Source organism: Manihot esculenta, chromosome 9, assembly GCF_001659605.2.
Source record: "Manihot esculenta cultivar AM560-2 chromosome 9, M.esculenta_v8, whole genome shotgun sequence".
Classification (NCBI taxonomy): Eukaryota; Viridiplantae; Streptophyta; class Magnoliopsida; order Malpighiales; family Euphorbiaceae; genus Manihot; species Manihot esculenta.
Genome location: NC_035169.2, coordinates 35,514,426 through 35,540,155, shown reverse-complemented (window position 1 = coordinate 35,540,155; position 25,730 = coordinate 35,514,426). Strand labels below are relative to the sequence as shown.

Genomic DNA, 25,730 nt, shown 5'->3' with positions numbered 1-25,730 from the left:
TTTTACATATATTAAAAAAATAATTATTTTATTAATTTTTCAATTATATTAATTTTAGAAAATATTTTAAATATTTATTTATAAAATAATAATTAATAAAAAATTATTTTAAAAATAAAATAAATTAAAATTATAAGAATCAATTTATATATTATTATAATATAAAAAAATAAGTAAATAATATTTAAAATAATAAATATAAATATAAATAAAATTTATAGAATGAATTTTTTTTAATTAAAATTTTGAAAAAAAAAATCAAACTTTGAGTTCCCGTAATAATTAATGATAATAAGTTAATTTTCAATGATATTTTTTAAAAATATTAAGTATATTAAAATTTAAAATTATATTTATCAAGCAATTCAGATTGATTATAAAAAATATATAATTAAATTCCACGTTAAAATATACTTCTGTATGGCTGTACATTTCTTTAAAAAAATATTTTCCTGATTAAAATCTCTAAAGAAATTCTCAAGTGCCTGCTTTGAATTACATGGAATTTATTCTTCATATTTTAATATAATATAATTTCCCAAAAATTTGAGCCCCAATCTGATCATCCCCACTTCAAACCCGCGGTTTCTAGTTGGAAAGGCAGTCGAGTAATCAACCCAACCGGTCGTTCCTCAATGATTACAAGGCAGAATCAAGTCAAATGGGTTATGAACTTTACATTATTAAGGCCACCAACAACTAGATGGGCTCGGAGCCCCAAACCTAAAACCCAGCCCACTTTTATAAAACCTTTTTAGAAGATTTTTTTATCATTATTTTTAAAAAAAAATATTTATATACCTTTATTTAATCTTTATAATATAAAAAAATTTACTAATTAATTTCTTGATTTTGAAAAATATATTAAAACATTATTAATATTTTAAAAAAATTATTATAAAAAAATTTAAAATATATATTAAATTAATTAATAATTTTTTTAAAAATTAAATTCCACCTTGGGTTGTTGGTTTTGGGGTGGTTGAAATATGTTAGCAGTAAATTCTGAACCTACATCATAAATGGATGTTCCTTAATCTGCTGGCTTGCAAAACGTACAATTGCAGTTAGGAATTTCAGCAGGTTGGGTACTTTTCTGCACACAATCCAATCCAAACTCATGGCTTTGAGTTTAAAATTATTATCCAGTTTTAAATTAATTTTAAGTTTTGTGTACAAGTTTTGAATATTCAAACATGTTTATATACACAGTTAACTAAATACAAAAACATTTTGTATGATAGGTTTTATAAATTTTCATATATTTTAATTAAAAACTAGAATATTAATTTTAAAATAAAATTATAATAAACTACATTTTAATCCTTAAATTTTAGCATATTAAAAATTGATTCTTATATTTTTAAAATTAAACACTTAAATATCTCTATAATCAGTCCGTCTAAATTAGAGTTCTCTCTAATAATTTTTATTATTAAAAATATAGAAATATATTTATTATTATTTTTAAATAAATAAACTACGCTTGAATTTTAAAATAATTAATGAATCAGTCTCTACATTTTATAAATTATATATTTAAATTTCTTTATAATCAATTCATTCTCAATTATTATAATTTAAATATTTTAATTTTTTATTTGAAAAAATACTCGACTCCCATTAACTTTTATAATTTAAATATTTTGATGGATTAATTATTAAGAATAAAGTGTAATTTACCTAAAAGTTATTACTAACAAATAAATGTTTATATAGATTATTCCAAGTTTCACAAGAGTTTCTTTTACAGGTTTGGGCCATTTCTATATTTGTGGATGTCAACTGACCAACCAGTTGGTTTTATTTCATTTTCAGGCAGATAGTTATATATCAATTTTCTGTTAGCAGTTATATTTGGACGTTATTAACCCACCTTATTTATAAGTTTTTATGGATAATTCACCTTATTTTAAAGATAGTGAGAGATATTATAGCTTATTATAAATAAATAATTGACAAAAATGTTCTAGCAATAAAAAATAATGTATCAACTGCCAATGCTATATTTGGATTTGGATTGAGGAAAATAAAAGAAAAATAAAACAATATTCTCTTTCATTTTGTTTGGACTGAAAGAAAATAGATAATAAAGGAAAGTGATAGTGAATAATGACAAATTAAACTTGTTATTTAAAAATTATTTGATGTGAAAAGAGTTTTATTGGTAATTTATGGCTCAACTTGGAATGGATTAAGTTTTGTTTAGAATTCTGAATTATATTATTGGGCTTGTTTGATTTGTTTCTCAACAAATGCTTTTGTAACGGCCGCTCATTTAGATTTTTAATGCAACTTATTTTATATGATAAAAAAATTGATTTTATTAAAATAAAAAAATTATTTATTATATAGTATATAACCATTAATTAACTGCAGCACTCACAGATTAAGCTGATAACTCCCTGTAAATTTAAGAGATTTTAAATTTTATTTTTTTAAATTTTATTTAAAAATAATATTAATTATTTTACTTTTAATACAATTTTTTGTTACTGTAAATATATAAGTGGATGATCAATATAATAGCTTTTCTGATGCATTCAATCTAAAAACTGATCTTTTCTTCGAATATAATCATATATTCCAATTAAATTAATTTTCTCTAATTATGTCAAATTTTATTTACTACATTAGTTTCCTTTTTCCTTTCTAATTCATGTTAATCATACGAGAATATTAATTTTATATTTTTTATTATATTGATTTCCATCGTCAATATTAATTGAATTAATTTATTTTTTAATTATATTACCAATTCGGAAACAAGAAAATGCCTTCAGTGAATTATCATTTAAAATATATATTTCCTTAATTTTTGACAAACTTTTTTAAATATATGAGTTAATTGTAAAAAAAATTTATATTTTTAATTTTGTTGTAATTATATTTTATATTTTTTTATCAATTAAAATATGATTTTTTAAAATTATTTTAATTATAATATGTCATTACTTATATTCTTAAAAATAATAAAATTACTACGTTACTCGCTATGTCAGCATATCACCTCAATAAATTTCAGGATAAAATTGATAATAATTTAAAAATTTATAATATAATTATAATAAAATTAAAAGTGTAGAATTTTTTGAAAAATTTTTTATTTATTAATTTTTTAAAATTTATTCTAAATATTAGTATAATTTAAAAAAATAATGAATTAGTATTATATTTGAGAGGTAAAAGAATAATTAAAAAATATTTTATAATTTTTAATATTTTTAAATTAGATTATGTTAAATATTATTTTAAATTATATTTTAATATTTTATAACTAATATATTTAATAAAATTATTTTTTAATGATAATTTTAAAAATAATATTAAATAGTAAATATATTAAACAGAAAAATTAATTAGATTTTAGTCAAAATAATATTAAGATAAATTATTATTATTATAAAATTATTAATAAAAATTAAATAATAATAATAAATTTTCAATATATTTAATAGTGAAAAAGAGTAGTAAGTTGTCGGTTATACAAAGTAAGGATAGATACAGAGTTTAATAGGTAAAAAGTAAAAATATAGAGTAAAATTGTAATAAAAATATAGAGTAAAATTGTAATAAAAATATGGGTAAGCTGTATTTCAGTCTTCTGATTTAGTGAAATGCAACCTTTCGTCCCTCTGTTTTAAAAAATCTTTAATTTAGTTACTGTGATTTTTAAAAATTGTGTCATTAGTCCCTCCCGTTAGATTTTCAGTTAAATCACCGTTAATTTTAGTTAAAAAAACTAAAATACCCATTCTCTCTTCTTCTTTTTCTCCTTCCCGATCTCCTTCTTCTACTTCTTCTTCTTCTTCTTCTTCTTCTCTTTTCCGATCTCCTTCTTCTTCTCTCTTCTTCTTCTTTTTCTCCTTCCCGATCTCCTTCTTCTGCTTCTTAAAATTTTCTCTGAGTGCACTAGTTCCCTTTTATTTTACTGTTCTTTTTCTTTGTACTGAATCTTTCATATGCAGCTTTAATGACGGGATCTGCCTCCCAAGATGACTCCAATGTATCTCCAATGTATTCTTCATCAGGTGAATGATTTGATAGAACATCTAAAATGGCCATCACTTTAGTTGCTTGCTGCTGTGAAGGGAAGCATTTTAACAATGTAAGTTCTGGTTTGTTCAAGAAGAGTTCAAACTCAGACTCTGTTGGCTCTTCTGTTGGCATATTGATTCTAGCGATTGTTGGCCTATTGGGGAAGTACCCACCAAAAACATACTGGCCAAAATTCACAGCTGCATGATGACCTGAAGTTACCCATATTATGGTTGTTAAGACCTGGATTAAATCTTGTTGGGTTTTTAAGACAGGCCACCATGGTTCATCTTTCTTGTCTTCATGGCCTTTTGTCCTAACGTCTTCCCACCATGCTTGAAGTTCATTGTCAAATACGACCTTGCTTGCGTCTTTGTAGTAGTTGTTCACATAATCAGTAACCCATTGCTTAATTGCCTCCCAAAGCATCATACCATCATTGGCAAATGGGTAGTCTTCAATTGTTAGCTTCAAGCCATGTTTTGCTGTTGGATCCTCAACTGCCATTCCCCTGAAAAATTAGTAAACGATCAACTAAAATTCCATGCGTGAACTCTCATGGAGTATGCATGCGATAAATTAAAAAATCAATATAGCTGGCAATGCTTCTGTGTCAAAACGCCAGAGCTTGTCATAAGCAACGGAGCTAAGTTCCATGGAGTATTTTCCAGGAGAGAACTGCTTTCAATGATTCCACTTGCATTAATGAGACTTTCTCGAGCAAGAGCATTGATTTCCATGGTGTATCGGGAAGGAGAAGAAGAAAAAGCAGAAGAAGAAAATTGGGAAGAAGAAGAAGAAGAGGAGGAAGGAGAAGGAGATCGGAAAAGAGAAGAAGAGGAAGAGGAAGGAGAGAGAATATGTATTTTAGTTTTTTTAACTAAAATTAACGGTGATTTAACTGAAAATCTAACAGGAGGGACTAATGGCACAGTTTTTAAAAATCACAGTGACTAAATTGAAGATTTTTTAAAATAGAGGGACGAAATGTTGCATTTCACTAAATCAGAGGGATTAAATTACAATTTATCCTAAAAATAAAATAAAATTTTTTTTGATGATTAATTTTAAATTTTGCTGATATATATGGTGGCACGATATTGACGTTATAAGTCACATAACAATTTTGTCAATTTTTTAATGATATAAGTAATGGAATGTGTAATTGGAGAAATTTTAAAATATTATAATTTAATTGATAAAAACGTACAGAGTATAATTGTTACGAGTGATCATTTGATTGGTTCGGTTCGAAATCGAATCGAATTAAATAAATTAAAAATTAAAATTTTAGTATTTTTAGAAATCAAATTGAATCGATTTTAATAAAAAAATTGAATTGAATCAAACCGGTTTGATTTGGTCTATTTCAATTTGATCGGTTTGAATTTTTAATAATTTTTTTATCTTTTAGACTTTATTTTTAATATTTTAAAATTTAATTAGAATATTTTAATTTTAATATGATTTAATCTCTCTATATTATTTTTAAAAATAATATATTATCATCACTAAATCGGTTGGAGTCAATTTTTTGGGCTTTTTGCAAAATAAAGTTAAAAAAAAAAATATTTCTTAAACCCTGGTCCGCGAAAAAATATTTCCTAGACCAGGGTGAATCGGTTTTCTACCGCATTTTATAAATGCGGTAAGCTTTACCGCATTTATAAAATGCGGTAGAGAGTCATTGAAACAAAATTATAATTTTTTTTAAATAAAAAAAAATTCTACCGCACTTTTAAAATGCGGTAGAATTTTTAATAATTAAAAATATATTGGCAGAGAGGGAGGGCAGAGAAAAATCCTCTACCGCACTTTTAAAGTGCGGTAAAGGAGAGAGAATATCAAAAAGTTAAATTATTTTAATTTTAATTTTATAAGTGCGATAAAATATTAAATTTTATAATAATTAAAAATTTTTATAATTTTTAATAATTAAATTAATAATTCAATTTACGTGTTACCGCACTTTAAAAGTGCGGTAACACGTAAAATGAAGAATTCTTCATATTATCTATTTTATATTAAATATATTATATTAATTATAATTATTTATTTATATATAAAATTTAAAAAAAAAAGAAGGAGCGAAACTTGGAAAAAAAGGAAATATGGAGCAGGGAGGGGAGGTGGAGCAGGGAAGAAGGGGCAGGGAAGAAGATGGAGAGCAGGGAAGATGGGGAGCTGGGGAGCGGGAAGAAGATGGGAGCTGGGGAGGAGGGAAGATGGGGAGCTGGGGAAGATGGGGAGCTGGGGAGCAGGGAAGATGGGGAGCTGGGGAAGATGGGGAGCTGGGGAGCAGGGTGGGGAGCTGGGGAGCAGGGTGGGGAGCAGGGAAGGTGGGGAGCTGGGGAGCAGGGTGGGGAGCGAGAAGAAGATGGAAGAAGATGTGGGAGCAGGGATGTATTTATTGAAAAAATATATATATATATTTCAATTAATAAAATAAAAAATATTAAACAATCAATTTAAAATATAAATATTTCTATTCATTTAAAAAAAATAAATTAAATAATTAAAAATCATGCATAATTTTTATTTTTTTAAAATTAAAAAAAATTAAAATAATTAAACTTTTTTATATTCTCTTTCCTTTACCGCACTGTTTAAAGTGCGGTAAAGGTATAATAATGAAAAATATAATAATTAATAATTATTTATTAAAATATATATATATATATATATATATATATATTTCAACTAATAAAATAAAAAATATATTTTTATCAATTTAAAATATAAATATTTTTATTTATTTTATGAGAAAATAAATTAAATAATTAAAAAATTATACATAATTTTTATTTTTTTAAAATTAAAATAAATTAAAATAATTTAACTATTTTATATTCTCTCTCCTACTGCGGTAGTGGACTTTTTCTGAACAACAATCAACTTAAAATATAAAATATAAATGTTTCTATTTATTTTATAAAAGAATAAATTAAATAATTAAAAATTATGCATAATTTTTATTTTTTTAAAATTAAAATAAATTAAAATAATTTAACTTTTTGATATTCTCTCTCCTTTACCGCACTTGAGGACTTTTTCTCTGCCCTCCCTCTCTGCCAATATATTTTTAATTATTAAAAATTCTACCGCACTTTAAAAGTGCGGTAGAATTTTTTTTATTTAAAAAAAATTATAATTTTGTTTCATTGACTCTCTACCGCATTTTATAAATGCGGTAAAACTTACCGCACTTATAAAATGCGGTAGAAGACCGATTCACTCTGGTCTAGGAAATATTTTCTCGCGGATCAGAGTTTAAGAAATATTTTTTTTTAATTTTATTTTGCAAAAAGCCTCAATTTTTTTAATTTTTTTATAAAAATTAAATCGAATTGAAATAACTGAAATTTTTAAAATTAAAAATTAAATCGAATCAAAATAAATAAAAAATTAAATTAAAATTTTAAATTAATTTGATTGAGTTAATTTTTTTAATTTGAACCGAACAGCTCCTAATAATTACAATAAAATCAAATAGAAGTTTTTTTAATTATTAACTCTAAATATATTTATAAGTAATTAAATATTATTCCTTATTCATTTATTTTGTTAAATTCTTAACTATTTCATAATTATAATTAGCCAAAATTTTTGCTAAAGAAGTTAATTATATTACCTTAATTATATTGTAATTATAAGCAAGCATAAAATTTTTCTATATGCATCAATATTCTCCTTTAAGTTTTTCTTTTGGAGAAAAAAAAAGACACCCTTAACTTCCATAAATATAATAATTTTCATATATCATTAATTAATTTTGAAGCTAAATTTGATTGGGATATTTCTATTATATACACATGGTTTTCACTTTAATCTAAATAAAAGTATAATTATGTATGTATATTTATAAAAATACTGATTATGCATATTGTTATTTTCCTCATTAAGTATAATAGATGAATTGAATTTAAAATTACAATTGTTTGCTTACAGAATTTAAAACTTTTTTTAATTTAAAATTATTTTACTATAGTAAAATAATAAAAGTTTATTTGGAAATAATTTAGAGGATTGCCATTTATTTTTATTGAAATTCATTTAACATAACTTTAATTTTATGTAAAAAAAAATTTACAATTACTAATAAAATTTCCATAAAATTAGTTAAAATAAATAAATATATTAATTTAAATATGACGATTTTTTTGAAATAAAAATATAAAGATTCAATATAGTAATTATTAAAATATACTTGTGGACCACTTTTATATTTTTATTTTTTATTAAGGAAATCAGTATATCGGTTAACGGCCGGTACAACCGCTATTTTAGCTTTCAGATTTCACACTCACCAACCTCCACTGCTCTAACGCACCCATCTCTCTCCCTTCTCAACCAAAACTTAGCTTTCACTTCCTTTCTCAGAATCTCTGCAACAATTACTCTGGCGTTTCGGCTCAACCACATGATCTCTCTCGAATTGTTAGGTTTATTTACACCTTAACCTTTCATTTGGAAATTTTCCGATTTATCCACAAACGCCACATTGCCTCAATTCTACAGCTCGTCGTCGGATTCCGGTAATGTACTCACTTGTTTCTGGATGATTCGCCAATAGCAAAACATAGATTCCAAACGTTGTCGTTTTGCTGCTGGTTTTGTTTTGTTTTTCTCTTTTCCTGAGGTCGAGTAGTTTGCATTGCATATTAGTCAGTGGTCAGTGTGTTTGTACTAGGCGGAGCAGAGCGAGTGAGAGACGATTCTAGACGCCGTCTTTTCAATGTTTTCTGCTCGCTAATTGCTTTTTAAATTCTCGACGATCTGTGTTTCAATTTGTTGCTTCCAGGTTCTTGTAATCAAATTGCAATACTAGTTAGTGCTTGGAGGCTTCACACGGTGCCGTTTCTTTGACTGCTTTTCACTTTTGTGCTTGGCTTTGGATTGTTCACATGTATAGTATGGTTTTACACTTTTTCCTCACTGATTTGGGAGTGTGAGTTGCATTTGCTGTTCGTTGCTCTTTTAGCATAGTAGTGACCTTCTCCTTCTACCCTCTGCTTCAAAAGCGCCGTCGTATAGGTATAGCTGAGCTGTGATGATTCATTTTTTCGCTTCATTTTTCAGCTCGGCCACTATTTTGTCTATCCGATCTGAACTTTATTTTCTAAAGGAGCCAGTGTTATTTTTTGATTCATCGTATTCGTGTCCTTTTTTGTTAATAAGAGCTAGATTTTGATCATGGTATTATCTTTTTGGTTTATAAAAATAGTTTTTGGAAATTGATACACTCGTAGCGCGTGATGAATATTATATACCTGTTTTTGCGTATGCATGCATGTGGGTATGAATATGGTGTAGGCAGCTTTTGAATGGGAGTTTGACATGCGGGTCTTACTTACTCATATCTTTTTTTTATATTGTTATATGCAGAGAAAGCTAGTTTTGGATGCAGAGAAGATTGGTTTTGAACTCTGTGAGGAAAAGGAATCATGAGAACGCAACTTTTAGAAATCCAACCCAGGGAACTGAAATTTATATGTGAGTAATGGCCCCATATTAATAATTTCTTTTTCTTGATTATTGACGTACTTTTGGGGTAATCATTGCTTTTAAAGATAATTGATGGTTTGTTTGATCAAAGAGAATTGAGCTGAGAAACGAGAATAGGATCTATGAAATTTGACATTTATCTTTCATGTTGCGTTTTCTTTGGTTTGGGAAAACGAAAAGAGAAGAGAAAAGGTGGGTTAGCCTTTGATAACTTTTGAAGGCACATAATCTCTTCTTTATTTCACTTTTATAGCACTGGAAACAGTTGAAAGCATGTTTCTTTCCCCCAGTTATTTATTTTTGCAGTGTAGTCTTAGAGACAGTCTGGAACATTTTTAGTAGCTGCGCATACATAAATGATTAGTTGTACTGCTTTTATGGATTGAAATATATGCGCTTGTTCCCTCTTCTGTAGTTGAATTAAATAAGCAGAGCTCATGTGCAGTACAACTTACCAACGGCACCTATCACAATGTTGCTTTCAAGGTTTGAGTTGCATTTTGCTTGATTTCAATTTTCAGGAAAGAAATTGTGATATATGTGATGCTAGAAAGCTAAATGATTTAGACATGGTATTGACAGGTTAAGACCACTTCCCCTAAGAAATATTGTGTGCGACCAACTATTGGCATTATCTTGCCAAAAACAACTTGTGAATTTACTGGTAAGCATATTGCATTTCCATCCACGTAATCATGACTTTGTGGGCATCCATGTTTACATAGATGCACACAACACTTGGGTCTATATAGCCATTTCTTTTCAAATGTAGTGTGTAATTAAGTTTGAAGCTGCAAGTGATGTTTATTGCAATGGTTTTCAAGAGTTAGTCATTATTATCTTGTAATCCTATTAGGTACTTTGTTGTTAGAATGTTCCATAGTATATCCTTTTAGTAATTAAAGTTGGTTTTAAGAGTACAGATCTGGGTTCTCTCTGGTTATTTGCATCTTCAGCAGACTCTCTTGGGACAACTCTCATGCATGGATTAAATTGTTGTCATACTTTAACTTAGAAACATGGGGTGAAGGGCTTTGAAGAAGCTGTAATGCTAATTTTCTATGTATTTTGTCATTTTTCTTCCCTTACCTGGTTATGCACTTAAGTTTCTATTTATCCAACACACAAGTTTTTAACTGCATGTTATTTCCTTGCTGATAATGTATTGTCCTTTTGTGCCTTTTGGGGTTGTTAATATAGTTACAATGCAAGCTCCAAAATCAACTATTAATGAAAAGGCATGCAAAGACAAGTTTTTAATCCAAAGCACCGTTGTTCCTGTTGGAACAACTGAGAAGGACATAACGTCTAATATGGTAAGCAGTTTTCATTTTTACTTTCGACTTTGGCCCTCTATTTTGGCTCGTTTTATGACCATTATGACTTCTCTTTCCCTTTTCAATTGGCAGTTTGACAAAGATGACGGCAAGTACATTGAAGAGACAAAGCTGAAAGTTGTCCTCATCAGCCCACCTCAATCTCCATTACTATCTCCAATTAATGGGGTGCTTAAGCAGGAACCTACGCACGGAGCTTCAGTGTTGAGAGATCCAGCATTGAGAGAAGTTGAGAACACCACTCCAACTCACATGGTTAGATTTTTCCTCTAGTTTGACAATGGTGGAAATATGAAGCTAGTAAAGATATAACTTTTGAATCCAGGATTTCAAATTGATTATTGCACCAGTATTCTTCCCATCTTTCAAAATATTATGCATTTGTTATCTTTTGATAGTATCAGGTCTCCAAGAATGTAGATGTCAAATTGATTTATGATCAGGAGTTTAAAAAAGAAAAGGATATGGAGTTGAAGCTGAACAAGGACGTGATTGATGATCAGGATTCAAAGCCAGAAAAAGATGCTGAATGGATGCCAAACAATGATGTCATTAATATTGAGGAGGTAAAACTGGCAAAGCATGTTGACTTGAAGCCAGAAAATAATCCCATTGATGATAATCTGGCAAAGGATGGACGATTCTCTCTGCCAAAAAATGAAGTAAATAAAGCAGAATTTCTAACACTAAAGGATGCGGAAGAGTTGAAGTTTGTCAGTGATATTAAGGAGATGAAGTCAAAACTGAATGTGCTTGAATCAAAGCTGAATCAGGTTAATCTTTCTTTATACATGTCTCCCTCCCATGTCTGTCCCTCTGTGAAGCTTTGTGAACTGTAGGAATGCTTAAATTTCCACAATTGATATAAGGAACCCGCTATCATTTTTTTCTCAGTAATATCTTCTTTCAATCTGTGACAAGGTCATTAAGTTTTGCATATTTAAATTTTCAAGTTTGCAAGACATGAATTGTTTAAATAGTAAAAGAAATTATTTAAATCGTAAGCATCATTTTGGCAAGTCTTAGTAGCTCCTTCTACTATATTTATTTAATTTGGCATTATGCTTTATGCAGGTTTACGTGACACAAGCATGATGCATGTATTGATTGAGTTCTATATGGGTTGCAACTGCCATTAAGTTTATGGGTCTTTTCCAATGAAATAAAACTATTGTGTGTTTTGGGTTTTCTATGCAGGCTGCATCTACTATTTCAAAATTGTCAGAGGAGACAAGATTAAGCATTCAGGAGAGAAAATTTTTGCAACATGAGCTAGTAAGTTCTCTTGCAAGGAAAGAAGTATAAATGGCTGTTGCAAACATGTTTATAGTATTATTCATCATTATCCAAGTAATAGTTTTGGTCCTTGTGGACTAGGCAAAATTCGTGCTTTTTTCCTTCTTAAAATGAGTTTTCTAACATTGGCTTCTCTTCCTTGGCAGACAATGTTGAGAAGTAGGACAAGCACAAAGAGAGAGCAAGTGGGATTTCCTCTTCTTTTTGTTGTCATGGTTGCACTTGCCAGTATTTTTCTTGGATTCCTTTCCCACCCATGAATATGAAGCATCACAGAGTATATCTAATATTGTTAGTAGCTAGAACAACCAACTAATTGGATTCTCCAAAAAAATAGCAAGGGACTGTAAATCTGTCCTTTTATGGGTTTAATTCACCCTAGGATTGCTAATATTTTGAGTGTACACATGATGCTCTATGAAAATATCGAATTTAAAGTGCCTGATTCTGGTAAAAAGAAAGGAGAAAGCATAGTGTGCAATAGTATGTAAGAGGGTAATCGTAATAACATCTTTATCTGTTTGATGGCCCATGGACTACTGCTATATATGCTCTTCCTTTATGAAGTTGAGTTGAGAATGAAGGTGTCTTCTTATTTTTGTTGATGAAACAAGGCAACAGGCCTAGCAATTCATGAGCTTGGAATGGTAACAGCCGAGAAATGTTATGAATTGCAGTAGAAATAATTTGTTACTTTTATACTTTGTGATCAAATTGTATAGTAGCATCTGCCCCACCCAAGAAAAAGAAAGCATCAAAATGGTGTTAAATTTGGCCTGAGAATAAATAATAGAGATGGGCTTCTGCTTCATGTCAGAAGGGTTTCAAAAGTTGCTCAGTGTAAAAATATTTCAGAGGAAAGTTGCTTGGACGATTTTAGTTGCAAAGGAATTCATCGCACATTAAATTCAAAAAACATTGAGAAGTATTACAGTACGATGAATTAAAAAAAAAAAACTTATTTTTATGCTTAAAAATTCGCATTCATGCAACTGTTAGAGAAATAATGAATCAATAATATCAACTTCAAAGGGTAACCCAGGTGGGGGAGTTATTCAAGATCATTATGGTCGATGGTTTGTGGTTTTACAGTTTGTTTATCATTGTTATAGGATGGTCAACAAAGTTGCAGATGGGCTTGTAAATATGGGGTGCAGTCTGAAATTTGGAATTATGGGGTGCAGTCTTAAGTTTGGATTGCGTGTCAATTGCTAGATTTTAATTTAGTTTTATTTTTCTGATTTGTTGGTACAACTATACAAAAATAATATCAACTTCAAAAAACATTACTTTTGGCCCAACGAGTTTTAGGAAAAAACTAACAAAATTAAGACCAAAGTGGTATTCAATGAAGTCAAAATTTTTTATTTTTGAATTAAGTTTAGTTTAAATAAAAAAGTTTAAGAAAACTGAAATAATAAATTAAAAAAAAATTAAGAAAAGTTAACTTTTGAACATTCTAACACAATGATAAAATAAAGCATTAAGCTATTTATTTTTTGAATGAGTTTTTTAGTCTTTATTTAATTTTAATCTTAATTCTTTAATTATGATTAAATTAAAAGTTTGTAATTATATCATTTGATAATATAAAGTGCATAGATAAAAAATTTGTAGAATTTGTTCTTTGTTAAATTTTTATTATATAATTTTTATTACTTATTCAATGTTAATTTATATTTATAATTTGAGTCATTACAATTTTATTTCCTTATTTTATATTTTTATTTTAAAAAATAAAATTAAAAACAAAAACTTAGCCCTCTTGACTTATAGAAAACATGAGCAATTTTTAAAAAGTTTTTTGAAAAATGGTGTCTCCTTGTTTTTACCTTCTTTATTTCTTTTTTTTTTTCTATTTTTTAGTAATGCATAATACGAATGTATCCTTTTTGTCATAATTATATTAAATACAATCTCAAACGTTATAAAATTTATTGTCTTATAAAATTATAACAATAAATAGAATTAGACTTTCATACATAGATTCAATTAATTCGATTCATAAAAATAAATTTTAACGGTTAAATCTTATCGAGATAGAACTTAATCTTTTTAGTAAAGATCCAACAAAGTGTAAACGACATAGTTATAGTTACTTTTATAGATTTTTAATTTAATTAACCATATTATAATATTTTTATATTTTATTAATAATAATTTTAATAAAATAATTTTTAATTTAAATGATAATAAAATTTAAAAATTTAAATATTAAATTTTAAAAATATAAAAATAAATATATTAATTATACTAAAATTTAAAAATTAAAATTTAATTTACTCTAAAATAAATCATTCATAGAAAATTTTGAAAGTAAAGTAATTATTATTTTTTGTAAAAATAATTCGTCATTAATTACAAAAATTATGCGTACTTTTTCCTATTGAAATTTAAAAATATTTTAGATTTGTTAAGTGAACTTATTTTCTTATATTTTTTTTAAAAATAAATAATAGAAAATAAAATTATCTTCCAACGAGTAAACATACCTTAATTTCCCTCGATTTCTCTTTCTTTCCATTATCCAATTGATTAAGAGAAAAATTAATATTTTATTTTTTTTATTCACTTCCGTCATAACAAATCAGCCTCAACCCAGTCTCTGGCAATTCTCATTTCTTCCCTTTCAATGTCCTCTACAACAGACCAAATCTTCAGTGACCAGAAACCGGAGCCTCAAAATCTGCGGAAAACCTTCAGTAAGCTCAAAAAGTACACCTCTAAACTCGCCAATTTCGCTCTCCAATGGCAGGATCTAGAGGACCATTTCCTCTCGATCAAAACCCAACTCCAAGAGCTCGAGAAAACCCTCAACATCAATTCCCTGCAATCTTTCTCGCCCCAAAGAGAGAACCCACAAAGGGTAATCGGAGGTGCCCTAACAAGACCCGCTGTTCAAGCTGAAAACAGAAACCCGGAAAGCAAAACCTTGAATTGCGAAACGAAGCCACCTGTTGCTTCCCAAAAAGAAAACCTAGAAAGCAAAAAAATTTGGAGGAGCCGGTCAAAGGACTCGGTTATACCCATAGATAGCGGTAAGTCCTTGTTATTGTACTTGAATGAGCGTGTAAAAGAGCACGAGGTCTTGAAAAGTGATGTATACAAAGCCCTTAAAGGCGCGTCTCATCCTGAGAAACTGGTACTTGAAGCTTTGAGATTCTTCTATCCATCAGATTCAAGAAAAGATAATCTGGGTAAGGATGTAAGCATTACAAGGAAAAGTTGCACGGTTTTACTTGAGGGATTGAGTAGGTTGGGGCCATTGGTGGGATCCCAGGGTAGGGAAGAAGCTTTGAGAATGGCTTTGGAGTGGGAAGAGAAAATGAAGAAATCTTTGGAGGTTTTGGGGTTTCTGATGCTTGTGGCTGTTTTTGGGTTAGTGGATGAATTTGATAAGGAGGGGATGTTGAAGCATTTTGATAATGTTGTGGTGCGTGAGCAGGCACCTGAATTGTTTCGAGTTCTTGGATTTGCAGATGAAGCTCATGGTGAGTTTCACCAGAATCATTGGTTTGTTTTTCGTCTTCCTCTTTTTGATTTTTAATTTAGATGATCCAGAGAGTTTAAATTTTCAGGGAGTATCCTTGCATACATGGTGCTTATGCTTTTGCTATCAATCTTATAGATTGCAAAGCACTGAAATTGAAAATTTAATGTGAATTGTAGAATACATGAAGCACATTTTATGGATTCAGTATGCAAAATTTGAGCTCAATCACAATTATACTTTATAAGCAGATGTCAAAATCTGAAATTGCACTGTAGTAAGGCTTTTATGTTCTTGCATCCATGATATATCCTCTGTTGCACTTTGATACGCAGAAGTTCTCAGGATGTTACCTGCAATATTGTTTTGATTTTGTAGACTTTATCCAGAGGCTTATTAGCAAGAATAAGATACTTGAAGCTGTTCCTTTCATATTTGCCTTTGGTCTAGTTGACAAGTTCCCTCCAGTTCCCCTGCTTAGAATGCATGCAGAGCGTGCTGAGAAGAATTATAAAAAGATCTGCAGCAGGGGACGTAATTCTTTAAAAGCGGTGGTATGTTTCCTGAATCTTACCAAAATGATCAACTTTTCTTCTAAACGTTTCTAAAGTTCAATAAAATCTTCACAGGATGATGCTACAGGTACAGAAATAGCTGCTCTGACAGGCATTCTAAGATTAATAAAGAAATATGAGCTTCATTCAGAGTACTCGCCTGAGCTCATTAGGAATCGCATCCTTCAGCTTAAAAAGCAGAAAGATGAGAAAAAAGCCGCAAGTTCTACTAAACCCGTGGTTCAGCTGCAGCTGCAGATTGGAAATAAACGAAATGCTCCTGATAATCCACAACAAAATCATCAGGATACAAATAAGCGTCTCCGGACAGTGGCAACATCAGTGCCTAGTTCAAATATTTCTGTCCATGCGACAGCGAACTTGAAAGTATCATCTAATTATCAAGTGGCAGGATTGCAAAGAAGCGAACCCCCAATGCCCGGAAGAATAAAACCGGCAACCAGCATCACGAGTGCTTCTGTTAGTGCTACTTTGACCGGTCAGTCGACAAGGTTGTCTCACATGCACACAGCTAGCTTAAGACCAGGGCAAGGTGCACAGCAATTAGTCCACTCGTCCAGAGTCTATAATTTTCCGGGCACCCCTGTTACTGCACCTACGACCTTGTTTGATGCCAGAGCAGGTTATGCTCTTTGTACGGTTCCGATGAGTTCAGTGCCTGGACAGTATAGACCTATTGGATCTGCTCCTGTTAGCCATCGCTATACTTCAACATTAGGTCCATACCGTTCCATGACCTCAACATCTTTCGGACCAAATATGAGCACATTAGGTGCTTCTTACCATACAAACATCAGAAATGAGAACACTGGTCGACTTGGATCGACTGGTTTCCCCTACAAAAATTGGCATGGCATCTGATTCAATTTCATGCAATCACTGTTGAGAATCTGGAACAGGGGGAAGATCTGCAGGAACTTTATAGGTGTGCATTTTTTTTGTCATTGATGATATTTCTGGCTAACTTGTGAACCAACATCATTTATTTCCTTTTATACAGTACATCTCTAATCAACAGGTCTTGGCTTTCAAGGAGCCTTGGTGTAACTCATATGTGAATCTTTTTCTTTTAAATAAAATTTTGGACTCTGACTCGTATGTAACTCCTTGCAGTTAATAATGCAGCATCACTGAGGAAAGTTTTAATTTAAATAGGCTATTTACATGAAACAACAAAAATTTTCACTATTTTATAATTTAATTTAAAATTTTAAAAGTTGATGAATTTATTTAAAATTATAAATTTTGTTATAATTATATTTAAATTTAAAATTTAAAATGGAGAGATTGTATTTTGCTAATGTGGTATTATTATTTCGTGGTATTATTATTTTGTACATTAATATTAATATAAAGACTATTGATATGAAAAAAATTTAATTTAATTTAATTATTTTATAATTTAATCTAAAATTTTAAAATTAGTGCAATTCAGTTTGAATCTGTCTTGTGTAGTGTAAAAAATTAAACTTTTATTTTTTTTTATTTATCACTATTTTCAATAAAAATTACAACAAATTTTATATTCATTAAGTTTTTATTTTTTAAATATATTGTTATGTATTTATCATAATAAATTTTATTATATTATTATAAGAAATCATTTAAAACTATTTTAATATAATAAAAAATAAAAAATATAATCTTATTGTTTATAGTTGTATTAATATAAATCTCTATAGTTGTATTAATATAAGTCAACTTTAAAGTTATAGATACAAATATTGTTAAGAGTAGATATGATTAAAATTTAAATAAAAAAAAAAATTGTTATATTTCCTTCGCATCAAATAGATTGGATGAAAATTCAATGGTGAAAAATAATTCAAGTTTTAAATTTGTAGCAAAATTTACTTAAAATTTTCATGTTTCAAAGAGAATAAAAAACTTAAAATAAAATGGTTTTTTCAAACTGCTTAAAAGCAGGCTTCAACCATAATCACAAACAAGATCTGAAAACGACATGTACATAGGAAAGACATGCAGTTAAAAATCAACAACACACGAAAAAGCCGGCAAATAATCTATTATACAACAGAACGCAAGGTAAACCTTCATATCTTACACACAAAATTACAAACATAAAATTGAATTATACAGTTAACCCCAAAGAAAAATGAGGTGAAAACTACTGTATAATACAAAGCAAAACTCTCACACTTAAATCTAGCAAAATATTCAGCAATAATTTCAAATGTATAATCCTTGATAGTCTTCAGATGCTAACAACTTTACATATATGTACATCTTGCTTCTCTTTTCATTTCCATTGATTGTCGGAGCTCCGCTCTGTCGGTGAGCCAGGAACGAAAGGAACAAAACCCCGCCCACCAAATACAGGACGCATAAATGCATTGTCAAACTTACGCCAGTAGTAATGAACGGTATGTGTTGGTGTAGTGAGGAGTGCCCTTATGCTGTTTGGACGTGGAACCAAACCGCCTCCAAGATCGTCTAAGGAGTCCTGATTGTCTCCCAGAAGTGGCACCGAAATGGATTTTTGAGTAGTTGGATCTGATGATACCGTTGCACGCATTTCTTGTTTAGGATGTGGTAGCAAAAACCTTATAAGGGGTTTAGTCATCATACCAAACACCTGAGCAGGCCAAATGATAAAAAAATAAAATAAAATGAAATGAAACATCAAGCAACTTTAAAACATCAACTAGCAAGCAACTGCATATATGCATGCATACACAAATGTAGCTGGTCGTCGTTCTTTCTTCACTCAAAAGCTGTAATGTGTAATATCATTATGTTTTGAAAAAAGTAGATTACAGGGAAAAGGCAATGACTAATGCAGAGGCTGGTTGAAATTTAAATCAATAAGCACCCAAGATGGTGATAATCCATAAAACTAAAAACTAGAATGCACGTGGATATGGCATTGCAATATTGCACTAGTTTGTCGTGCAACCAATCCTACGCAAATGTAAACCTCAGGCAAGTAAAGTTTCACAACCTACAAAGTAATATCTTACCATAGTACTGAAAAGAACAACAGTTATGGTGCTGGTAATCATTATTGCATTCCCGTGCAAATGGGTATGGCCCAAGCTTGTAAACTGCATTTATTTAACATGAAATTGTAAAACAATATCAACTCATCGATATCAATAAACAAGAATAGAAAGCCAACTTTTTCCTGTACATCTCTATCTCAATAACCTCTCTTTTATCTATGAATGATTTGTCTAAAGCCTACCTTGTTGTACGCAAGAGCCATTGACACTGCACCTCTCATCAGACCAGCCCACCAGATCACAATCTGAAGAGAATAAACAATTTGAGCTTCGGTAGACAAATAAACCAAAAGCAATTACATAACCTGATAGGATCAAATAAATAAATCATGTACTTGCTGCTTCAAGCAAATCTTCTCAGCATGTGATTTCTTGGATAAGTTGGATAAAAAGGATAAGGGGAAAACAAAAGCTGCTCTTCCAACCATAACAAGACCAAGTAATATTGAACTAACTGCAACTGATGTTCCAGGGCTGCAATGAGTCAAATCAGATAGCATTAATAAATTCAGTAGATGGTGTTCACATTAGCACTGTGACATTCTGTTACAAATATAATTCCAAATAGACTATTCATAATTGCTGAACTTACCTGTCACTGACAAATCTCCACTTCTCAATGTCCAAGGCATCCATACCAACATAAAGGAAGATAAAAATCTCAGCAACAAATGACATGGTTGCAAAAGCATGCCTGTGATGTTTGGATAAGAATTAAAGCACTTAGAAAATGAACAATTCCAGATAGGAAAAAACAAAAATTATCAACTGCAAAACATATTTTCAAGTAAGACATACTTGGTAGTGACTCTAGAACTCTCGGTCACATTGTGCCATGTGTAATGGGACATCACAATCCCACAGAAAAATACTGTGAGAATCCCACTCAAATAGAACAGCTGCAGGAGAAATTGAAGTTACAATATCCAAAAATTTAGCCATCAAATGTAAAAAAAGCATTTGACGAGGAAGGATCTTTAGGAATGTGTAAACAGATCTTACTTCAGCCAACATATATGAAAGGTATGCCATGAGCATCATAAGAGCAAACTCACGATCTGTAGAGTGCCTGAATCATGTAAGACAGTGAGTAAGTGCAGTATCATTTTAAGACTTCCATTCAAATGTACAAGAACCAAAATATGTCCAAATCTGTTGCTGAACAATAATCAATTGCAACGAAAAAATCATACTGAACCAACTGAATTCAGTTTCTTGTATCAGTTTTTTTATAAGTTCAGCTCAGTTTTGATAAAAAATGGTTATTTTGGTTTAGGATTAACGCTATTCTCTCTTTCACTACTCCATGTCCATGCTCGTTCACAGCTCCACACACCCCCACCTCTCTCTGTGACTTGTGCCCTAGACCCCTCTGTTCCCAATCTTTCTCCTCTTCTCTCAGTTCTTTACCACCTTCAATCTTCTTCGTTCTTCTCTTAGTGACTCTCCCTCACTGCCTAAACTCCAAAAACCTCATAGAAGACTCCACTCACTTCTCTGAAGCTCAGACATTAAAAAAAAAAGGGCCTTGCAGCTCATTTTAGTTACCAACCATGCCAAAGTTCATGTGTAAGGGAGCAGACCTAGTTTCTTCTCCCTCTTTTTCTTTTTCTTCTTCTTCTTCTTCTTCAGTATATGCTGATAGAGGCATTTGGTTTCTCTTTGGATCTGTTTTGTCTATTAATTGTGAATTTGTTGTGTGCTATTTGTAGTTTAACTAACAGAAACCAAGAAAAAGGGAGATAAGGAATCGATCAGTAAGGGGAAGCGGCAGAAACTACATTTCAATTTATGTGTTTCCTTTTGACAACATGAGAAATCTAAAGTTCAAGGGTTTTAGGGAGCAGCTCAAATCTACCAGCAAGGTTTCTGCTTTTTTTTTCCCCTTAATCGTGAAATTGCAATTCCTGGTTACGATATAATGATCTCTGTCAGTTATTGGGTAATATAAAGTTCATGAACTGATGGTTCTCACTAATTGGAAATTTGGGTTCTGGAAGGGACAACTAAGCGGTTAAGAATTGGGATTCCAGTTAAGTTCAAGAAGTTTATGGTTCTCAATCAAGATAAGCTTGGGTTGAACATGTGGAGGTGGAGAAGATGAAGTTAAATGGGTTTGTAGTAGGGAAAACAGAAAAGAAGTAAACAAGTTCAGTTCAATTCTGTCCAACACTTCAGTTCAGTTTGGTTCTCATAGTTTAACATTTTGGTCATTTAGTTAGTTCGTTTCAGAACCAAACTGACTGTTTACATACCCCTATTCACATCAAATCTATCTAAAAAGTAGAACTAAAAACAGTATCCACTAGAATTAAAATCATTGACCTTTGCAGGTAAACTCAGTTGCACAACATATGAACTTCTGCCGGATTACATAAAATACCATCAACTTAATCACCCATTTATCCAATACATCTTTCCAATTCAAGGATTCATCTGGTTTTCACAAATAAAGCTATTGCACAACAAATGCAAAAGCACAATAACTAATATTCCAACTGCTAAATACCTGCCAAAATATAGCTTTTTGATGATGTAGGCACTAAGTAAACCAGTCTGCAAGAAAAATAATCACATGCATTACTCACCAAATTGCTTGCAAGAAAACAAATGCAAGCAAGTCCTTTTAAGTGGGCACATGAGTGTGTGCAAGAGAGGGGGAGAGAGAGAGAGAGAGAGAGACTTACTACAACTCCCAGCATAGTGCTTGTGATAAACAAATATAAAAAGTTGCAAATAAACTGCCATGCAATTCTGGGATTGATATTAGTCAGATCAAAGCTCTGGATTGCATTGAAAAGTACCACTGATGTGGCATCATTTACAACGCCCTCCCCAAATACTAGACTATAGAGTAAAGGTGTCTCATCCTGATTAAGAACCTGAACCAGCAGATGAAACGAATTTACATGCTGTATCACAAATGTTTGAAGTTCAAACACAGTACCATTCCCTTAATATGTACTGACCTGCAATGTGCAAACAGAATCTGTTGCAGCAAATATGGCACCAATTGCTGAAAACAATAGATCAACAAAGTAAGCTTCCAGAAAAATAAAAAGGACAAAAACAATGAGACTGAGGGAGTCATAAATCTATACCTAGGTAATCCCCTATATCCAGTGGACCAATATCCATTTTCTGAAAGAATTTTATAGCACCTGCCAGAATAATTGTAATTTTCAGTACTAAGAATTTCTCTTGCCACTGTAAAGCCAAGCCAAGCACAGTGGTCATTGATATTGAGAAAGATTGAAATGACAGCTTCATATTTATGAGGAAATCCTAATCCAAATTCTCCATGCTGCATATCTAAAAAAACAACTCAGAGATAAAATGACAGCTGAAATTATTAAAGCTTTTGTCCTCCTGTCCTCAAAAGAGCATAACAGAGTCAAAGCTTACTGAATAACATCTTTAAATACAATGCTTCAGCAAGTTGGTATCTCAACTTGGTAGGTGGTAAGGAAAGACAAATATTGCAAATGAATGGTTGAAATATTGAACATAATTGTAGCACTTGAACATCAAGAAAGAACAAAAAAGAGATTTGTTTAGCATCATAAGTAAAACAAATTAATACAGAGAAGCAGCTTCTGTCCCTTATGCATGCCTAGTCCACGGTAAATTTGTACAACTGAGACAAACTTGGAGAAGTAGAGTTCATGTCACTATCTAAAACATGTTTTGGTCTCAATGAAAATTCAGAAGTATAGCAAACAATTAAATTAACTGCATGTGTGAAGTTCTCATATACCTGCAGATATGATACTACAGGATATCAGTGTGCCAATAGCACCGAATAGCATGATAGTCATGAAGTTACGGAAAAATTGCTTCTTTTTCACCTGAAAACTGGCATAGGGAGCAGGCTTCAAAATCAAATATTAAATCAGGAATCCAGTCAGTCATTAAATTTGTTTAAAAAAAAAATTCGTTAAAACACCATTGTACTATAACAAAATAAGGGAAAAAAAACAAATTGAGAATGTCCAAGGACAAAAAGATGGATATTTAGTTATTTACACACGCACACTGCGAGAAAGTAACTAGTTTCAAAGAGAATTAAAAGGAATAAAAAAAATAAGAAATATACCCAGCATTAAATATGATAGGTGGTAGAAGATATATAAAGAAAAGATCCTCGCTGAAGACCAAAAGATGCGAGCTTTTTCCGCCACTAACCAGCAAAATAACAACCCCAGTACATATACCCTGCCACCAACTCACAGAGAATCAAACCATTAATTATGATGCATAACACATAAATCTACCAACACGCTTTTATTTCATTTCTAAAACTTCCAAGCCAAAAAAAAAGAGGAAAAACTAAGAGCTAAAATAGGGAAAATCTCACAATCAGAAGGGCTGTAATGGACTCGTTCATCCAACGATTCTCCTCTAGAAGATGACCAACCACAATACAAGCGCAAAGAAGCGCCACAAATAAGTTCATAGAGACAACAGAGGCGTGATCAGATGTGTTTAGCGTTTGCAATTTTGAGACAGCTGAAGTTATGTGGGCATCCATTGTGTCCATCTCTTCTCCTTAATTACGCTATTAAACAACCAAACAACGATACTATAATCAGAAACACGAAATCTTAAGTTGCTATCCAAAACGCAGAAAATCCACAAATTCTGTTTATGTCTCCGAGCTATGCATTCCAAGAGGCAGAGTTACTTCAACTGTGCGATATCTGCATTAAAATAAACAAACACAAAATCAAATTCCAATGAACAAATTAAAGCATTAATTAAGCTAATTTCCTTACAAATTGGAAATCACTGTTTCAAGATGTCAAAATCCATGAAATCATTTATTTTTCTATCCCCGAAACCCCCCCCCCCCCCAAGAAAAAAAAAAAAGGAATAATGCATGACCTTTTAGCTTTTCAAAATCCATAAAAGCAACTACCTTTAAGAGGAACACGACGAAATCAATTTAGAAAGCTTATTCTATTTTGCTCAAATGTTCTCAACATCAGCAAGCACCCAAGATATACTGCATGAAAGGGAACACGAATATTGAATTAAAAAGAAAATTAGAAGCCAAATCTCTCTCCGTAGCTCGATTTAAGCAACCACGAGAACTAGGAATCAACCTCTGCTTCGAATTTCTCTTGGACACGAAAATATCTCTGGAGCGAAATTGCGCACGATTTTAAATTAAGAGAAGAGAGGAATGAGAAGTGAAAGTTGAGGAAAGAGAAAGAAAGAGAGAAAATGGTAAGACCAGAAAACGAGCGTTTGGTGCGGGATAACGGAGACGAAGAGAGAGAAACGAGAAATTTACGGGAATTAAGTTTTGTTGAATCGGCACCGTTGATTGTGTTGACTGGTGTCGTCAGAGAAATGGTTTAGCGTGAGATTGGATGCGTGGTAATATTTTCCCTGATGGTTTAGAGTGAAAGTGATGCTTTGCATTATTCTGCTCAAGCTATTTAATGTCAATTTTCATAAATATATCATCTGTGTGTGGAAATATTTAAAAATTTTGAAAAAAAAAATTAATATGTTCAAATATAATAATATATTAAAAAATTGTAATATTAATTATTTAATATTACAAATTAAAACTACATGGTCAATTATTTTTTATTATTTTCTGTAGAATTTTTATATTAATATGTTAATTTAAAAGTACTTTTTTTGAAATCAATTTAAAATAATTTTAAATAAAAAACAAACTTTCCAATTATTAGCATGCAAACTATTTTATAAGATAACTTTTTCACAATAATATATGATTTTTTTTTCATTACACTTTTTAATTTATAATTTTTCAATACACTTAATATTAAAATACTTTGATATTATTAATTTTTAACTTACTTTTATATATTAATATGATTATATACCCTCACAAAAAATAATAATATCATATTAATTTTTCTATTAATATATTTACTAATTATTTAATCTCGTGATGAAATTTTAAAAAGCTCATAGGCATACTTTATATTTGAAATTAGTAAATTTATAATAACTCAAAATAAGCCATGTTTAATTTTAAATATTTTCTATTTAATATAAAAATTATTTATTTATTTTATAAATTATTTATTTCAATGGAAGCCCTAATACTGATCCATAGGGAAATAAAAGTTGGGACCTTTGGTGAGGCCCGTGTCATTACACACGTTTTTGCTGCTGCATTGGAATCTTGCGCCCCGTTTTTTTCTCAATAAAATCTGAGGTAAATTGTTAACAAGCCCCCAAAGTTTTATAAATATTTTAAAATTACTCTATTAAAATATATTTATAATTTATAAAATTTAATTCTTTTATTTTTTATTAAAAGAATTATTAACTATATTAAATTATTTATATTATTTTAATTAATTTTATTTAATTTTTATATCTTTAAATATTAATATTATTTAGTGTTCTTATTACTATTATCATTATTAAAAATTGATTTATAATTTAATATGGTTTGTGGAAACATCAATCTCATTCGTAT

The 25,730-nt window shown here is 30.2% G+C and overlaps 4 protein-coding genes across 8 annotated transcripts; 2 read left to right on the top strand and 2 right to left on the bottom strand.

Annotated features, from left to right (window-relative positions):
- Positions 1 to 3,912: 3,912 nt before the first annotated feature.
- LOC110623335 (linoleate 13S-lipoxygenase 2-1, chloroplastic) lies at positions 3,913 to 4,778 on the bottom strand. The gene is made up of 2 exons (XM_021768248.1): positions 4,645 to 4,778; positions 3,913 to 4,549 (listed from the first exon to the last, which is right to left on the bottom strand). Exons 1-2 carry the CDS (start codon positions 4,776 to 4,778, stop codon positions 3,913 to 3,915), a joined length of 771 nt encoding a protein of 256 aa, XP_021623940.1.
- Positions 4,779 to 8,301: 3,523 nt separating this feature from the next.
- LOC110622164 (vesicle-associated protein 2-2) lies at positions 8,302 to 12,708 on the top strand. 4 transcript variants are annotated; one of them, XM_021766584.2, is made up of 9 exons: positions 8,303 to 8,573; positions 9,424 to 9,531; positions 9,959 to 10,029; positions 10,126 to 10,207; positions 10,744 to 10,859; positions 10,953 to 11,135; positions 11,285 to 11,653; positions 12,078 to 12,155; positions 12,323 to 12,708. In XM_021766584.2, exons 2-9 carry the CDS (start codon positions 9,483 to 9,485, stop codon positions 12,434 to 12,436), a joined length of 1,062 nt encoding a protein of 353 aa, XP_021622276.1. In that variant the 5' UTR covers positions 8,303 to 8,573; positions 9,424 to 9,482; the 3' UTR covers positions 12,437 to 12,708. The 4 variants fall into 4 exon arrangements, with proteins under 4 accessions (XP_021622277.1, XP_021622276.1, XP_021622274.1 ...); XM_021766582.2 differs by having other exon boundaries at positions 8,304 to 8,573; positions 11,279 to 11,653; XM_021766583.2 differs by lacking the exon at positions 8,303 to 8,573 and adding an exon at positions 8,704 to 9,072 and having other exon boundaries at positions 11,279 to 11,653.
- A 2,029-nt stretch (positions 12,709 to 14,737) lies between these two features.
- LOC110622155 (FRIGIDA-like protein 4a) lies at positions 14,738 to 17,344 on the top strand. The gene is made up of 3 exons (XM_021766573.2): positions 14,738 to 15,667; positions 16,045 to 16,220; positions 16,296 to 17,344. The coding sequence occupies exons 1-3, from the start codon at positions 14,809 to 14,811 to the stop codon at positions 17,100 to 17,102; spliced, it is 1,842 nt and encodes a 613-aa protein (XP_021622265.1). The 5' UTR covers positions 14,738 to 14,808; the 3' UTR covers positions 17,103 to 17,344.
- A 907-nt stretch (positions 17,345 to 18,251) lies between these two features.
- Positions 18,252 to 24,530, bottom strand: LOC110622163 (sodium/hydrogen exchanger 2). 2 transcript variants are annotated; one of them, XM_021766580.2, is made up of 16 exons: positions 24,370 to 24,530; positions 24,183 to 24,269; positions 23,622 to 23,964; positions 23,361 to 23,479; positions 23,022 to 23,119; positions 22,366 to 22,425; positions 22,234 to 22,280; positions 21,952 to 22,146; positions 21,774 to 21,820; positions 20,267 to 20,333; positions 20,063 to 20,163; positions 19,857 to 19,958; positions 19,600 to 19,738; positions 19,447 to 19,509; positions 19,223 to 19,306; positions 18,252 to 18,837 (listed from the first exon to the last, which is right to left on the bottom strand). In XM_021766580.2, the coding sequence occupies exons 3-16, from the start codon at positions 23,802 to 23,804 to the stop codon at positions 18,502 to 18,504; spliced, it is 1,641 nt and encodes a 546-aa protein (XP_021622272.1). In that variant the 5' UTR covers positions 23,805 to 23,964; positions 24,183 to 24,269; positions 24,370 to 24,530; the 3' UTR covers positions 18,252 to 18,501. The 2 variants fall into 2 exon arrangements, with proteins under 2 accessions (XP_021622272.1, XP_043816152.1); XM_043960217.1 differs by lacking the exon at positions 24,183 to 24,269 and having other exon boundaries at positions 24,370 to 24,516.
- Between the last annotated feature and the right edge of the window lie 1,200 nt (positions 24,531 to 25,730).

What these genes read in the sequence shown, in the direction of transcription:
- LOC110623335 (XM_021768248.1), bottom strand. Translation starts at nt 4,778, where the DNA reads ATGGAAATCAATGCTCTTGCTCGAGAAAGTCTCATTAATGCAAGTGGA. An exon ending in TCTGGCGTTTTGACACAGAA is followed by an intron (nt 4,550 to 4,644) that starts GCATTGCCAGCT and finishes CTAATTTTTCAG; the next exon opens with GGGAATGGCAGTTGAGGATC.
- LOC110622164 (XM_021766582.2), top strand. Translation starts at nt 9,483, where the DNA reads ATGAGAACGCAACTTTTAGAAATCCAACCCAGGGAACTGAAATTTATA. An exon ending in ACACCACTCCAACTCACATG is followed by an intron (nt 11,136 to 11,278) that starts GTTAGATTTTTC and finishes ATCTTTTGATAG; the next exon opens with TATCAGGTCTCCAAGAATGT. An exon ending in AATTTTTGCAACATGAGCTA is followed by an intron (nt 12,156 to 12,322) that starts GTAAGTTCTCTT and finishes CTTCCTTGGCAG; the next exon opens with ACAATGTTGAGAAGTAGGAC.
- LOC110622155 (XM_021766573.2), top strand. Translation starts at nt 14,809, where the DNA reads ATGTCCTCTACAACAGACCAAATCTTCAGTGACCAGAAACCGGAGCCT. An exon ending in ATTTGCAGATGAAGCTCATG is followed by an intron (nt 15,668 to 16,044) that starts GTGAGTTTCACC and finishes TTGATTTTGTAG; the next exon opens with ACTTTATCCAGAGGCTTATT. An exon ending in GTAATTCTTTAAAAGCGGTG is followed by an intron (nt 16,221 to 16,295) that starts GTATGTTTCCTG and finishes AAATCTTCACAG; the next exon opens with GATGATGCTACAGGTACAGA.
- LOC110622163 (XM_021766580.2), bottom strand. Translation starts at nt 23,804, where the DNA reads ATGGACACAATGGATGCCCACATAACTTCAGCTGTCTCAAAATTGCAA. An exon ending in AAAAAGCTATATTTTGGCAG is followed by an intron (nt 20,334 to 21,773) that starts GTATTTAGCAGT and finishes TACATGATTCAG; the next exon opens with GCACTCTACAGATCGTGAGT. An exon ending in AGATTTGCTTGAAGCAGCAA is followed by an intron (nt 19,510 to 19,599) that starts GTACATGATTTA and finishes TATTCTCTTCAG; the next exon opens with ATTGTGATCTGGTGGGCTGG.